Here is a 15,627-nt window from a genome sequence, read left to right as displayed (position 1 = left end):
ACACCCTCTCTATCTTTGGCAATGTGCAAATTCCCCTGGGGGCCCCGTGAGGATGCATGTTGTGCTATCAGTTCTTGGTATGTTCAAACCTCCCTGACTGTGGGGCTTTCCAGGCCCACCAGACTCAGTCTCACTTGGGTGGGCCTCTCCCTAGGGTGCTGGGGTCACAGGGGCTCTGTGCAGAAGCTCAGAAATGAGCCTGGGTTCCCTGCCAGCGCAGTCCCCCGCCAGCTCACAGCCATGGGGAGGTCTCTAGCTGCCAGCTAGCTGCTGCAGAGCCATCTCACTCCTGCCTGTGTCTTGTCCCCAGACTGTGACACAGGCGTGAAAAGGCCCATCGGAGGTGACGGACAGGAAGCTGTGCAGCCAGGTACTGTAATGAGGACCAGGACACTTTGGGACACGTTAAAGCTTTTGGTTTATAAAATATGTGACTAAATCAGCAATTGCTGTGAGCTCCTGCAGCATGCATGGAGCTGCAGTAAGAAATGCAAATATGTGCAAAGCTTGGAGCTGGCGCCCTTCTGCTTCAGCTTGTAATCAAAGGCAAGGCAGGTGTAATAAAGCAGAGTATTGAAGTTCTCTGCTAATATGAAGCATCAAGCTCAATATTGGTAAGAACTCAACAGATAGGTACTGTCACACTTAAGTTCTATACATGTATTTGTCTCTCTGCCCCTACGTGTGAATTGTATGAAGAGTGGTCCAGTATCTGTCAGAAGAGAATTGGGTCTAGCCATGAATAATGCTAGAAAGAACAAGGGCTGACAGATCAGAGGGGACATGTGGTGACCCTGAGCCACGGCCCAGAGCTAGCAAAGTGGACAGAAGACATTCCCACTGAGGCTGACGCACCCGGCGCTGAGGGCAGGAGCCTCTGGATTCCACCAAGGAATCCCATTGGGAACCCAAGATGAATCCAGGGTACAAAGGGAACGCCAGCCTCCCTCGGTCTGGATTTTGAAGAGATATGCACAGAGTGTAGGGTGTCGCAGAACATGTGGATGCAGCAGGTCCCAAGTGTGGTGCAAAAGTTTGGGTGTGACTCTCAGGATCGAGGTCAGAATGGAGAAGTGGCCTCAGGATCTGTGGGTCCCCTGCATGAAGTCGGGGCAGATATTTGGGGACAGATCAAGCATGTGAGGTAAGGGTGCAGAGTGGGCATCCTGCAGAGCCTTCAGAGCTGGGGAGGGGGTCCCTGAATGTGCATCTCTGCAGGCTGGAGGCTATACCCCCCCCAGAGACTCCCACTTCCTTTATCCTGATGGCCTGGGCTGGCCAGTGTGCACCCAGAGACCTGTAATGCGGCAGAGGACAGGCATCCCAGGCAGACAGACAAAGCACAGCTCGAAGAGCTGCTGTGCCTCCAGGGTCTCTATCAGGCAGAGGCTATACCCACTGCCCTCTGCCATGCCAACTGGAAGTGGCTGCAGCCGGGTTTCAGTTCTCATGGCTCTAAGGAGCTAAGTGCCCTGGCTAATTCTGGAAGTATTCAGAGTCACAAAGGAGAAGTCAAAGATTTCCTATGGCATCACACTCTGTCTGCATCACCAGGGAACATCTGTCACATTGGCAGACAAGGATGAGCCCGGAGCAACTTGGCTGGGCCCCCATGTTGCCCTTGATGAGGGGAGAACGTGTCACCAGCACGGTGCTGTTTATTGACTGGGCTGACATCACTGGCATTTATGCTAAAAACTCTGATCCATTACATGATGAAATTTAACCTTTAGTTACACTGGGATCAAGATTAAATCATTAAATTACTCTAATCATAGAATGGTGGCCAGGTTCCACCACTGCTGTTTCTACCCTTGGCAATACCCAGCACCGTGGGAGTGGGTGTGACAGGTTGCCCCAGCTCACCTCTTTTCCTCTCTCTTTTCAGATTGTGTCAGAGGACCCATGGGATCGCCAGGCCTGCCAGGATCCCCAGGACCCACAGGTAAATGGGAGGGGTCTCCCAGGCTCCTCCTCTTGCATCTCTACTGTCCCCCACCCCCCTTTGCTCCACTTCCCTCTGCCTCTGCCCTCCTCTCCACCCTGTATGTCACCATGCTCCACCACCTTGGTACCTGGGTTGGGAAGCAGGCTCTTCCTCCACACTGTGGATGGCGCATGGTCACCAACCCCTCATAGAACCCCAGGCTGTAGGAGAGAATGCCCGCCACACAGAGCTCAGCCTCTGCCAGGGCACAGGCGTCAGGGGACACCAATGGGGGTGGCATGCCACTCTGGGATGGGAAAGGAAGCCCCCTCGACATGCAGCTTTTCTCCCTACATGTCCCAACATTGTGGGAAGGACCTGCGGGACACGATTGTTTCTTCTGGATTTTGATGGAGGATAACAGGAATGAACAGGGCTAGCATTGTGTCCCTACGGTCCCACCTTTGTGAGCTGGTGCAAGCGGTCACCCGCCCAAAGCACCCACATGATGGAGTCAGGTTCCAGGTGGCTGAACCCAGTGTCGGGAGCCACCCACGCACCTGCTCACGAATGGCTTTTCAGATAAGGGGCAGGGTCTGGGCAACCTGGATGAAACCCAGAGGTCTATGTCCGTCAGCCCAGGACAGACAGACACACTTTCGCACCCTGGCCCCTGCAGGGCAAGGGAATGCACCTCGATTGCTCCCTGGCAGCTGACTTTGGGCTAAGAGTGTGTGGCAAGTAGCCAGCAGCTGGCCGTGGGATCTGCTGCTCCGCTCATTGTCCAGGAGGCCTTGGGCATCTTTCTCATTCCTTGTGGGACTTGGTCTTCTTAGCTAAATAGGAAGATTAATGCAGGCATTCTGGACTCCTCCAGCTTTGCAAATAATGCCCTTAATACTGCGTGTCATACGCTGTGAGTGAGGTCCTGTATAAACTGTGAAGTGCCAAGGAGGTGTGAGACAGCCCTCACGACTGGAGAAGTCCGTTGCCTTACAGTCTACATTCCAGACCATAAGGGCTCTCCCTAGGCTCAGAGTAGTCACAGGATCTGGGGACAGCAGGATGAAATGCAGAAGGATGCACATGACGCAGGGTTGTGTTCTGAGGACTCAGCATGAGTCTGTCTATCCACAGACACCAGCACAGCCACTAACCGGTGGGGCCCCAGGCACAGCAGCCAGCAGATGGTGGGTTTTCAGCAGTGACTGGGTGGAAGCAGGTCCAAAAGTACACATGAATTGAGTGCGAGGGGAGGATTTGGATCATGTTTTGACACCATGAAGCTCAGCGAGTGCATAGATTCCACATCTCTGTTGCAGACTAATTCTCCATCCAAAAGGTGATGGTGGGCTTGCAGAAATGCTCTGTGCTGCTTCCCGCACACACAGGTCCCCTGGAAGGGCCCAGGCCCCTGACCCGGAGGCAGCAGGAGAACTGGGGGCAGCATGCCCAAGGCTCTGTATCCTATCTTCATTTTGGGTGCACCTGCCCTGAGGCCCCACTGGGATTTCCTTTCAGAGACTGACAAGTTGAGCTCCTCAAATACATCTTCACTTCAAACAACTTGAAAAATTCTATCTTTAGTCTACGGAACCTTATACTCACATAGGACATCCTCCACACAAAGCCCTTTTATTCTCTTCTCTGCCACGTCCACACTACAGACTCACAGACGTCCTGGAATTCTGAACGAGTACATTCCTGCACCTGTGGGTCTGACTCCATCCCTGTGTCTCCATCAGAGCAACAGTGTTGAGCAGCAGGGTCATGTGTTACTGAGAACTGCTCCTTCCCCATCTCCACAGTCAAGTATAGGGCTTTGTTTAAAATCACTTGGTTACACTGGGGAGAGATGGTCTAAGGGCATCATTTCATCAGTGGGGAATTTTGGATAATCTGTGCATTTATGAAGAGTGAGTAGGGCTGAGCTTATGTTCCCACACTGTGTTTTCCCAAATCCAGCCTCCCCTCAACAGGAACCTCAGGAAATGGGGCCCTCTGGGAGAGCTGGTGGGTCCCGCACAAACACCCCTGCTCTCTCCAGCCCAAGGGAAGGGTCCCACCCCTCTCTGTCCCCAGCTCCAAGATGCTGGCTTTGGCCCCTCCTACATGATAGCAAAGCGCCAGCCCACCCTCATGGCCTGCAGGGACATCTTGAAGGGGACAGGAGCCCGGAGAGGCTGGGACCCACAGTGAACCTGCACCCCTGTCCGCCTGTCGCCTTGCCAGCACCTGCGTGCACGCTGCCTCACACACTGTAGAGAGGAGGCTGCTGTTCTCACTGCTGGTATTTGCAGAAGGTCTCGGTGGTTCCTGAAGCGCCTAGCGCCTAGCCGCCTGCAGTAGGCAGGTGCACTGACTGTGGTTTCCAAGAGCCTCAGGCCAGACAGGCGTGGAGACCCTCAGAAAAAAATATCCTGAGTTTGCTTCCCATATGAAAAGGTTCAGATCAAAGATGCCCAGTGGTAAAGAATCAGTTCGTTTAGCGGCTCCAAGGTTTCATCTGCTCTTCAGTCACAGGTGTTGGTTACAAGGAATACAAGTTCAGCATTTCTCAAGTCTGGGTAGACTGGCCTGGGTGCAGGTTACGGCCAACATCTGGAGGGAAGACTTCCTACCAGTGCATCTGGCAAGGGGTGGAGGGATACTGCTGGGTCGGTGGGGTTTGCGGTAGGTGTGGCCAGCTGTCAGGAGCGCCATTTCCGGTTGACATCCCCCAGCCTCATTTCCCAGGATCATAAGGACCGTGTTAGGTGGGTTCTGAACTCCCACCCTGTCATTTCGGGGGTTTGCTTGTGGGGCTCTGACTTGTGTCATGCTTTCTTCGGGTTGTTTAGGTGCCAAGGGCCTCCAAGGAATACCAGGACTGTCAGGAGCTGACGGAACACCGGGGCTCAGGGGTCTCCCAGGAGACCCAGGTCGCGAAGGATTCCCAGGACCCCCAGGTAAGGCAGGGTTGAACCCACACACACACACAGCCCCTTATGCTCGGGAGGTGACTGCATGCAACGTCGGTGCCCCCACGCTCTTGGCTTTGGACACTCAGAAACAGGCTTGATGAGCACTTTGTTCTTGTGGTTGGGAATTTAAAAATTCTCGACCTTTCCATCACTAATGTTATGCTGGAGTTTTGCATAAGATCCCTACAGCACCTGCAGGAAAGAAAGAGACAGGTACAGAACGATTTCTCTGGTGGATGTCAGACACTCCAAAGGCCACATGATGCTGTCCTCTAATGAGGCTGTTCCCAAAGGCACAATGCCCTCAGGTCATCGATTCCAGCCTGCTGACCACTCACCAAACAGCAAAGGGCACGGCACTGCCTGCTTACTCTTTAGCTTGCACTCTTCTGAGCAAGCCGTTACCTCTGCATTCAACACAGCAAAGAATTTCCAGAAGCCATGACTGGCTAAAAGAGCATAAGCCTTTTTCCTGGAACTGGAGGGAAATGAATGTGTCACCAGCAATGAACTGTGGGAGACCTACAAAGACATGTCGGCCTGCTCGCTGATACCTGTCTCCGAACACACTTGCCCCAAGCAGCTCCAGCTCCAGAGGCGTGAGCGGTCATGGCTGTCACTTGGTGCGTAGAGGCACACACGATGCAGAATTGTGTTGTTGACACAGGACTAACAAGGTCCTTGAGGCCACCCAAGACCAAACATCCAAGTGTCCTGGTCGGTGGTTTCCCCAGCCTGTAGTGGAGTCGCTCTTGTCATCCAGCACTTGTGAAATGTTGAAACTCGTTGCTACAAAGTCCTTTGTCAGTGGGAATGAAATCTTGCTTGCGGTGAGTTCTGGCTGCCTGTCCCCTGAGCCAACTACTCTGCTTCTGCACGAGCACCCCTCACGTGGGGAGCCCACGGCTGCATCACCCCCTTTGCCACAGAACGAATGGACGGAGCAGCCCCCCAGAGTGCAGATCTCCATGCTCTCGGCTTCGTGACCTCTGGCTGGTCCACATTCCTTACAAACCAGGCTCCGGAAACCAAAGAGAACGCTCCTGACATCTAGACTGTCACACAGACCAGAGACCCTTAGCCAGTACTTGCGGCAAAGACTGACTGAATTTTGCCTCCTGCTTGTCTCACAGCGTGGCAGCTGGTTTAACCCTAACCACAAGCCCAGGTCAACCCGGTGGACTTTCTCCCTGGAGTCAGTGCTCCAGCCCATGAGACTGCCCGCAGCTTTCATCCTGTCGCCTCTCATGCCACGTATGTCTCCATGTCTTGCAAGATCTGGAGGCGTGCTCCCTGTGTATCAAGGCGCTGGCAAAAACCTGCTCTGCAGGGAAACACGGGACAGTTTTCATACCACCACCACAGTAGATACCGCCTGTATCACTTTGATGCCCTGCTTGGAGCACTCAGACACCTAGGAGATAAGGCTTTGTCCCTCCAGGGATGTCACACACACTAGAGCAAAGTGTGAAGTTCTTGGGAGCATAATGATCCGTTAGTACCTGCCTGCCTTGAATGGAAGGGTACCTGGTCCTCCACTGTGGTGCCAGCCATGGGGGCGCAAACGGTCCAGACTGTGCACCTGCCGTAGAGGAGTGTGGGGGGTGCCTGTCACTGGGAGACTCTGGGAGTTGACAGTATTTGTAGGAAGCCTGTTCTGTACTGAAACGTGAGCCTTTACCTGAAGAGGGAGATTGGGGTAGAACAGAGGAAAGAGGTTAACAAGGAACTGGCCTATTATTCAGTTTTGGAGCATGTGTCACTTTTGATAATACGGAATATCCGGTACTACTACCACATGTGCAGAAGAAAGGAAATGCCCAGCTGCAGAGGCTATCTCTGGTGTTCGTGAAAAAAACACACCACTGAAACTCTGGCATAGGGGCCAGCTCAGGAATACTCCCAAGAGGTCCAGATCCTCTCTTCTGTGTTCCAGCCATGGCCTTTGGGATCAACCTGTCTTCCAGACAGGTTGTGGTGAGCTTTGTTGTCCTAGGAAAAGCCTGGGACCCCACGTCTGCAGCCTTGTTTGTCAGGCCCACCACACAAAAGGGACAGGCAGTGCCTTCCTTCCCGGCACGCCTCGGCCCAGGCAGCAGTGGCCTCGGAAAGCTGTCCTTCTGAGCTGACATGAGATGGCCCTCTCTTGGAGTTTAGTCCGAGGTCACATCGGAGGGTAAGGGCGCAGACAGGGGAAGTCACCCAGGAAAGGCTCAAGCATGTGACAGCCACCAACCATCCTTCCATCTGATGCAGACAGCTGACAGTTCAACAGAGGGCTCTTGGTCTCCCTTTAGAGCGTTTCCAAATGGCCTGACAGCCAGGGAGGCAGAGCCCAGGCTCCAAAGGATCTGATTGTTCCCACCCCTGGGTTTCTGTTCTCACTTGCACACAGAGCCTGGAAGGTCCATTTGTGAACCATTTGTGGGGATCATCTGTACAACAGGGAGCCCATGAATCATGAAGATCCATGTCTAAGACGCAGATGGTTCTAATGCCTCCATGTTAGCTGAATTGTAGGGCTGGGGGCCAGATGGTGGGGGGGACCAGGATGCTGTGGGTCCCAAGGTGGGAGACAGGGCATGAGCGGAGGCCCTCACACAAACCTTGCTGTTTCCAGCCTCTACCTGATACCTCTCTAGGACCATCATGATACTAACCTGCAGTTACGGGGATGACCTGTGTTTTCTTTCAGGGTTCGTGGGGCCCCGAGGATCCAAAGGTGCAGTGGGCCTTCCTGGCCCAGATGGACACCCAGGTCCCACTGGTCTGCCAGGCCCTGTTGGGCCCCCAGGGGACAGGGGCCTTCCTGGAGAAGTTCTGGGAGCCCAGCCCGGGCCCCGAGGAGATGCTGGACTGCCTGGACACCCCGGGCTGAAGGGCCCTCCTGGAGAGAGAGGTCCACCTGGATTCAGGGGTAAGTCCTCATGGCAGCAGGGGAGCAGGCAGCCCAGTCCCGCTGAGCAGTGGCTCCCAAGGGCACGTCCCAAGTCCCTCCTAGGAATTTGGTAAAAAGCCACAGGCTGTGTGGACAGTGTGGTTGCCTTCTGTTCCCCACACTCAGTACCAGTATTCCTTCAGAGTGTTTTAGGACAAAAATCACCATCCTGTGTTACGTCCAAGGATGGTCCTTGGAGACTTTTACAAGTAGAGACTAACCATGCACACTCCCCCTTCTGACGCTGGGTGTGAACTGGGGTGGGGGGCCTCACCCGAGCCTCCAGCAGAATGTGTGCCGTTGGTGTGAAGAGCAGAGACCATGCTTAGGGAGAGGGCTAGGCGAGAATGACGTGAGCACAGCTTAACAGGCTGGTGTAAAACATTTCAATGTCCACAATATCGTCAGTGTATGTGTACAAGGTAGAAAGATGGCTCACTGATGAGTGAACAGGGCGTCAGATGGCTCTGTGTTTCCAGTTCATGCAAAACTGACGTCCAAACCCCAAACACCCTCGTTCTGATGAAGATGGTGTCACTGAGGAGCAAGCGTTTACGTTCGGTGCAACACACACTGGAGAGCACCAGACCCTGAGTGTTCCCGATCAGACAGGAAGATGCAGGAAGAACTGAGACTTTAAGAAGCAGCTGCTTGTCTGTTGACGGCATGGTTGTCAGTCCCCTCCCCAAGCCCAGGCACAGGGGGCCTCCTCTGTGGTGGAGGAGGCGGGTGCCACTCCCTCCAGTGCCATCGGACCTTGCCCCGCAGCCTTTACATGGGAGTACTCCAGCGGATGAAGCCTGGCTCTGGACAAGCTCAGGAGCACGCCGGTTGGTTTTCAGATGAGCCTATCAGTTTCCAGAAGTTCCCGCACATACATCCGCACGCTTATACATACACGCACGTGCAGCTTGTGCAAGCGTGATGGCAGACCCATGTGCATGCACACGGAGCCCCACGCGTGTGCCCACACGCTCACACTCCTACACATGCTCACATGCCCACTCTCACACACTCACGTCCACACATCCACAGTCACGCTCTTAGACACACACACACACATCAACCCCCTGAGGCACACAGGCCCGTGGATGCAGCCATCCAGCAGTGGAGACCCACTGCCGGGACAACTGGGTCTGTCCCTGCCAACGTGGCTACGGCCTGGGGAGCTTCAGAGCAGCAGGCGTGGTGGTGGACAGCTGGCCGCACTGGTGGGGCAGCTTCGTGAGCAGCAGCTCCCCTGTGGCTGTTGAAATGAGTGGCGGGCCCCATGTCCTCAACAATCAGCATTGCTGTCTGGTTGCAAAAACCACCACAGGCTCTTCACAGAGGACCCTTCAGGTAGATTTTTTTTTTAAGGTTTTATTTATCTAATCATGAAAGACACAGAGAGAGAGGCACAGATCGAGGGAGAAGCAGGCTCCATGCAGGGAGCCCGATGTGGGACTCAATCTCGGGACTCCAGGATCATGCCCTGAGCCGAAGGCAGTGTTAAACCGCTGAACCACCGGGGCTGCCCCAGATAGATTTTTTTAAATCTAACTATTCCCCACAGACTTTTGCTGTTTGAGTAGAACAGCAAATGGCAACGGGTTGACTCTGGAGCCTGTGGAAGTTTCCCGCCATCGATATTCCATCGGGGACCAGCTTGCTCAGGCAAACTTTTGTTCGGTAGAAGTTCTGACTTCAGAGCATCAAAGCTTTAAGAACCTGTTTCCATGTCAGTCCAGCCCAGCTGGGCAGGGGAGCCATGGGTGGGGGGAGGGGGAGGGGAGCCTCACAAGGCCGCAGGCACCCAGATGCAGCCTGTGTGCTGGCAAAGAGCCTCCATGTGAAGCAGGGACCCAGGTCCCCGAGTTAGAGTCATTTTGCTGAGAGAAGCAGACTTTTTGTAGGTGTTCCTTTTTAGTAGATGTTCCAAAAATGGAAATTGGCTTAAAATATTGAGTTCTCATGTCACAATAGACAGCTGAAGGAGCAAGCCTCCAATGCCTGAGGTTTTTAAGGACGCTGAAGTAGCCTTGTTCGGTTTGGACTCCGCGTGCCACCTGTCCTGCCCACCACCTGCCCCTTTGAGGGAGGTGCTCCAGAAACAGAGCCGGCAGCCTCAGCTCCCGTGACCTTCCTGGCCCGGCTCTCTCAGGTCAGCAGCCTGGAGGGCTCCTGGTGGTAAAGCTCCGTCCATGCTCTTGGAGGAGCCTGGTTGGTGGCAGGAGCCTGATTCTCCAGCTAGACTTGACGCCTCCAGCACTGCCTGCTGCCCAGACTGTCAGCACCACACACACGATGCCCTCTCTGGAGCTGGTAACTCCAGAGGCAGAAGCCGAGCCATAGAAGTGCCCTCGTATACCGAAATAAAACTGGAGAACGTAAGGACTTGCATCCGTGCGTCTCTGAGAATCTCTTTGCAGACCTTTCTCTCCCATTCTGCCTTGCATTAGATAACTGGGACACACGCTTCCAAGTCAGATTCTGGGTTGGTCCAAGACTAGCCTGGTTCCCTTTGTTGATGACCCTCCCCTCTGCCCCCCCAACTTGTCCGCCCCTCTGCTCAGGTCAGCCACACACTCTGTAGGATGGTCATGGGCTAAATGAGCAGGTGTGCTTCAGAGTCACTGGAGAGGACTGTGAAACGGGCATCACCCCTCCTATCCGTATTAACTGGAGGAACCTATGAACTTTAAAGTCTGAGAAGAAGGGATCCCTGGGTGGCACAGCGGTTTGGCGCCTGCCTTTGGCCCAGGGCGCGATCCTGGAGACCCGGGATCGAATCCCACGTCGGGCTCCCGGTGCATGGAGCCTGCTTCTCCCTCTGCCTGTGTCTCTGCCTCTCTCTCTCTCTGTGTGACTATCATAAATAATAAATAAAAGAAAAAAAAAGTCTGAGAAGAAAAGAAAGACCCAGGAGTTCAGTAGTGGAAAAACGAACAAACCAAAAAGCTAGAAGAAAATCTATGCTTATGTGACCCATGGATAGGGCAGGATGTTATAAACATAAAAGCAAGTGAAGAAACTGCATGTGCACACACATATATAGAGAGTGCATAATATTTGCACATGAATACTAATCTTCCCGTCAAAAACAAAATGAAAATTTGGTCAGCAAAATAGAGTAGACCTTATAAGAGCTATGGAGGAAATTGGTCCATGTATATGAGGAATACTAACATCCATAAGAAAAATACCAAGATCCTCAAAGGAAGATAGTAGCAAGGAACAAAAATTTCATTAAAAACCAAACAGTAGGAGAAAGAAATGTAACTCACAGTCCACCCCACCTGTGACGCAGCTGCTCTCCGGCACTTCCTGCCTCCCACCCCCATCCTGCCTGCCAGACTCCCAGTTCTGGGTCAGCATCAGCCCACGGCTGGGGGTGCCCCGCAGGAGGACAGGCATGTGCAGACGCTGGAGCACACGGCCATAGTGTATACTAGCGTCGCTCTGCCCCACGAAGTCAGTGTCTGGGCACCTTCCTGAAGAAACAGCCTACAATCCAGACACCGATGTGGGCACCAAACACCGCTCCCTCGGTTGCTACTTGTAAGGACAGAGACAGGTGGTGATGAATATGTCCCTGATGTGGTACTGCTACGCACAGAGCCGTGTAAAGTGTAAAGTACAGGGCGCCAGTGGCTGAGTCAGTGAAGCATTTGCCTTCGGCTCAGGTCATGATCCCTGGTCCTGGGATCGAATTCCGAATCGGGCTCCCTGCTCAGTTAGGAGTCTGCTTCTCCCTTTCCCTCTGCCCCTCCTCCAACTCTTCTCTCTTTCTCAAATACATAAAATCTTTAAATAAAATGTAAAGAATATTTTTAAATGTAGCAAAATGCTCAAAATATAACAAGTGAAGAAAAGCCAAAAATTGAACACACGGCAAGTTGTCAGGTCTGCCAATGTCTGTTCCTCGGTGCATTGTGTGACGAGAAGCCAGAAGGAAGAGTATGGGGGCATTATTGGTCATTGTCTCTGGGTGGTGGCTGGAGTCCCTGTGATCTTGTACTTCTGTGGATGCTCCAGGTTTCTCACTGCCCAGAACATAATGAAACCCCGTGTGTATAGAATGAGCCTGAGAGGTAGATGTTGGCAGTGAACTGTATAGGGTTGGCCTCATGGCGCTTGTCTTGATCCCCACAGGAAGCCAGGGCATGCCAGGAATGCCAGGCCTGAAGGGCCAGCCAGGCTTCCCAGGACCCTCGGGCCAGCCGGGCCTGCCCGGGCCACCAGGACAGCATGGCTTCCCAGGAGCTCCCGGCCGGGAGGGGCCCTTGGGGCTGCCAGGAGCCTCAGGTCGCGGAGGTAAGGATCCCTTCCCCCAGGGAGTTCTCAAACTGAGCTCCAAGGCACCCCCAAAAGCCGTAGGGTTTCCAAAAGTATCCCACATGAGCAACTTAAGAGACATTTATTCTCACAGACCTCGAGGCCGGACGTCTGCCATCAAGATGCCAGCAGGGCAGGTCTCTTCTGAGGCCTCTTTCTTTGGCTTGCAGATGGCCATCTCGTCCCTGGGGTCCTTCCCTGAGGGTGTCTAGGTCCTGATCTCTTATACAGACACCAGTCACATCTGATTAGGACCCATTTCTCTGTAATCACCCCTTTAAGGACCCAGGTACTGGGGCTTAGGATTTCCACACATGAAGGTACGGGGACGACACAGCTCAGCCTGTAACAGGTTTCACAAACAGGGCATGGATTTTGCCAAACAAGAGCTCAAACCACTGAGAAACCCATTCATCCTCATACCTGTTGTATATTGAGGTTCTGGCTAGGATTTCAGTAGGAAACAAAATGAAATTTCCAACAGAACTTCAAAAACACTGCTCTGCTTTAAGGAGGGGGACCTAACTTGTTTTCTGAAAGTGGCAGATGTGAGGAAGAAAGGATGGTGCTTCCTGCTGGGGGAGGCGGGTGGGGGCAAGACACGTGGAGATGAAGCCATCCCAGAGCCCCTCCACGTGGAAGCTGGTTCAGGGTGACCAGCCCCCGGAACATGTAGCTCTTCCAAGTTTGTTCATCTTTTTCTACTTTCCTCCTCCTCTGCTTTTCAGGTCTGCCTGGAGACAGAGGGGACCCAGGGGACACAGGTGTCCCCGGCCCTGTGGGCATGAAGGGTCTGTCTGGCGACAGAGGTGACCCCGGTTTGCTGGGTGAACGAGGCCCCCCAGGAAGTCCTGGATTTAAAGGAATGAGTGGAATGCCTGGTATCCCTGGGCAGAAAGGTAACGGTGGGCAGATGGGGCACTCCCTGAGGTGGGTACCGGGTTAGTCTGGGACTCAGGATGGCCATGCCAGGAGAGCCTAGCCCCACTCAGTGGCAGGCCAGGGCCCCTGGGAGGCATCCTGCCTCAGAGAATAGGCCAGTGCTGCTAGGCTGGCTGTGGCTAGCTGTGGCTGGCATGTCCCCAAATGCCGATTTACTCAGGTAATGAGAGTGAGGGAGCAGGACCTTGTCTCTGCATGGGAGATTTGTAGAGAGGCCTCTCTGGACCCTGGTGTCAGATCAGGAGGCTGGTTGGTTATGACAAACCCAAAACCGAGGAAAATGCTTGGTGGCTGGGACAGATTTATTTGCACACAAACCAAGGCCAAGTAGCTGTGGGGCCACACAGGGATCTCTCTCTCCAGTGTCCTTTCTGGGATTCCTGCACTGGGTGCAGGGTTAACCTCAGGTCATGACCTGTTCCCAGCAGCCACAGACACAAGTTACCATCCATCTTCCTTGCATCTTTCCTACGACCACCGTACATTTACCTCATGTCTTGTCCCCACCCACGGCGAGTTGTCAGGCAGGCTGACTCTGCTGTGGCTCAGTCTGTTCGCAGGCAGCAGACAAGCCCCTTATAGGGATGGTGTCCCGAAAATCCTTATTTTAGGCTAGGGATCTGAGCATCTCCTGTGAGTCACGCTGCAAGAATGTCATGGATAAGCAAGACGAAAGACCCCGTGTGCTTATCCATGGCTAACCCAGCACTTCTTTCCTTCCCTCTGAAGGTGGGAGAGGCTCGCCCGGGATGGATGGCTTCCAAGGCATGGTGGGGCTCAAAGGAAGACCCGGGCTTCCAGGAAATAAAGGAGAGGCCGGATTTTTTGGAATTCCAGGACTGAAGGGTCTGGCTGGTGAGCCGGGTGTGAAAGGTATGTGCACCTCTTTGAATGCCTTTCTGGAGGGTGGGGACTCCCTTTTATGGGGTGTTGCACTCCTGAAAGCGAATCCTCCAAGAACCCAAAAGCTAGGCACAATCAGAAAGAAGGAAACTAACAAAAATTAGAAGACTATCCCGGCCTCAGCCCACCAGCTGTCCTAAGGGAAGAATCCAACCAAAGGAAGTATTTGGGTTTGTATTCAACAAAAGGTGTTATCCAGGTGTCATTGAAGGCAACCCCAGTTTCAAGCCCACAACATGATGGGTATTTGTATGATGTGCTGACATGGTCACCATGTAAGTCTAGTTTGCACCTGTCACCACAGAGTCACAGAACTTTTCTGTGATGACAAGGACCTTTCAGATCCACAGTTATAGCGACTCTCGGATATGCAGTTCAGTATTAACAGCTGTCGTCGCCCTGCTGTATGTCATATCCCCGTGGCCTGTTGATTTTATACAAAGGAAACTTTTAAGAACAAAAAGGCAGCTCCATTAAGGACATCCTAATAGTTGTAAGAAACCTCCCACTCTGATTATTCCTGGTGGACATGAGGCCAGGGGAAGCCAAGGGAAGAGCAAGAGGTCAGTCCTATAGGAGAAGAGTGCCATCTGACAAGCCAGGGACACAGCGTCCCAGGTTGGGACACCACACCAAGGTCGTGACCCACAGACATGAGGCTGGGGCAAGCCCTGGCGCAGGCAGGCATCTCAAGACCTGGTGGGAGACCTGCATTCAGAGGGTGTGTGGCAACAAGCCACAGTTTCATGACTTTTGTTCAAACACCCTTGCTCTGAAAGTTTCACCGTGGCCTCTAAAATCGTAACCACCGATAGCAAGTGTTGATGCAGGCGTGCTCACCGCACGCTGCTGGTGGGGATCCGGGTAGACGTCCGGAGAGTGAAAGCACATGGATGTCCATAGCCACATTATTTCTAAGAGCTGACCCCAGAAACACCGTGGATGAGCCTGTGCGGCGTCGGCATGTGATGGCAGTCTGGCTGGTGGGAAGGAGGAACCCGGGTCTGACACACGCTGCACGTGCTTCAGACTTGAGAGCATTTTGCCACATGTTGTCTGCTTCCCTTTACATGAAAGATCCAGAATAGGCAAATCAAGAGAGACAGGACATGGATTCGTGGCCTCCTGGGGTGGCAGTAGGGAACAGTTGGGGTGACTGCTGGTGGGCATGGGGCTCCTTTCTGGGGTTATGAAGATGTCCTAGAGTTCCATAGTGGTTGGGGGCACAGTTCCTCACTTGGCTCACGAGGAGAAGGGCCCGTGGGAGAGGACAGGCATTAGCCATCGGCCTCAGCCTCTCTCAGAGAACCTTGCCCCCTCACTTGGGCCCCGTCGGGGCTGTGGGGAGGGGAGGACGGGCCACCCCAGGGCTCAGAGCCCCTTGGGACTTGCTGGCCTGGACAGCCGTGGCTAAGGGGCCTCCTCCAGGCTGCTCCGCTGGGCCCAGAGGCTAGGGGACAGACGCATCCTGTTCCCACGCAGGCAGCCGCGGGGACCCTGGGCCCCCAGGACCTCCTCCCATCATCCAGCCAGGAATGAAAGACATCAAAGGAGAGAAAGGAGACGAAGGGCCCATGGGGCTGAAAGGGTACCTGGGCCTGAAAGGTGAGCATCTCCCCCTCCCCGCCCAGCCCCCT

General features: G+C 53.8%; 1 protein-coding gene across 3 annotated transcripts in view; it reads left to right on the top strand.

Moving 5' to 3' along the window:
* The window catches only part of COL4A2 (collagen type IV alpha 2 chain), a 169,700-nt gene that overhangs the window by 137,423 nt on the left and 16,650 nt on the right, over positions 1-15,627 (top strand). For all 3 annotated transcript variants that reach the window (XM_072782394.1, XM_072782395.1, XM_072782393.1), the window contains exons 26-33: positions 311-370; positions 1,889-1,945; positions 4,768-4,875; positions 7,586-7,807; positions 11,963-12,124; positions 12,874-13,044; positions 13,817-13,960; positions 15,473-15,595. In XM_072782394.1, coding sequence (XP_072638495.1) covers positions 311-370; positions 1,889-1,945; positions 4,768-4,875; positions 7,586-7,807; positions 11,963-12,124; positions 12,874-13,044; positions 13,817-13,960; positions 15,473-15,595 — 1,047 coding nt within the window. The remainder of the gene's footprint in view (positions 1-310; positions 371-1,888; positions 1,946-4,767; positions 4,876-7,585; positions 7,808-11,962; positions 12,125-12,873; positions 13,045-13,816; positions 13,961-15,472; positions 15,596-15,627) is intronic.

This window comes from Canis lupus, chromosome 17 (genome assembly GCF_048164855.1).
Source record: "Canis lupus baileyi chromosome 17, mCanLup2.hap1, whole genome shotgun sequence".
In the NCBI taxonomy this organism is placed as follows: Eukaryota; Metazoa; Chordata; class Mammalia; order Carnivora; family Canidae; genus Canis; species Canis lupus.
This window is presented reverse-complemented; position numbering and strand designations above follow the sequence as displayed.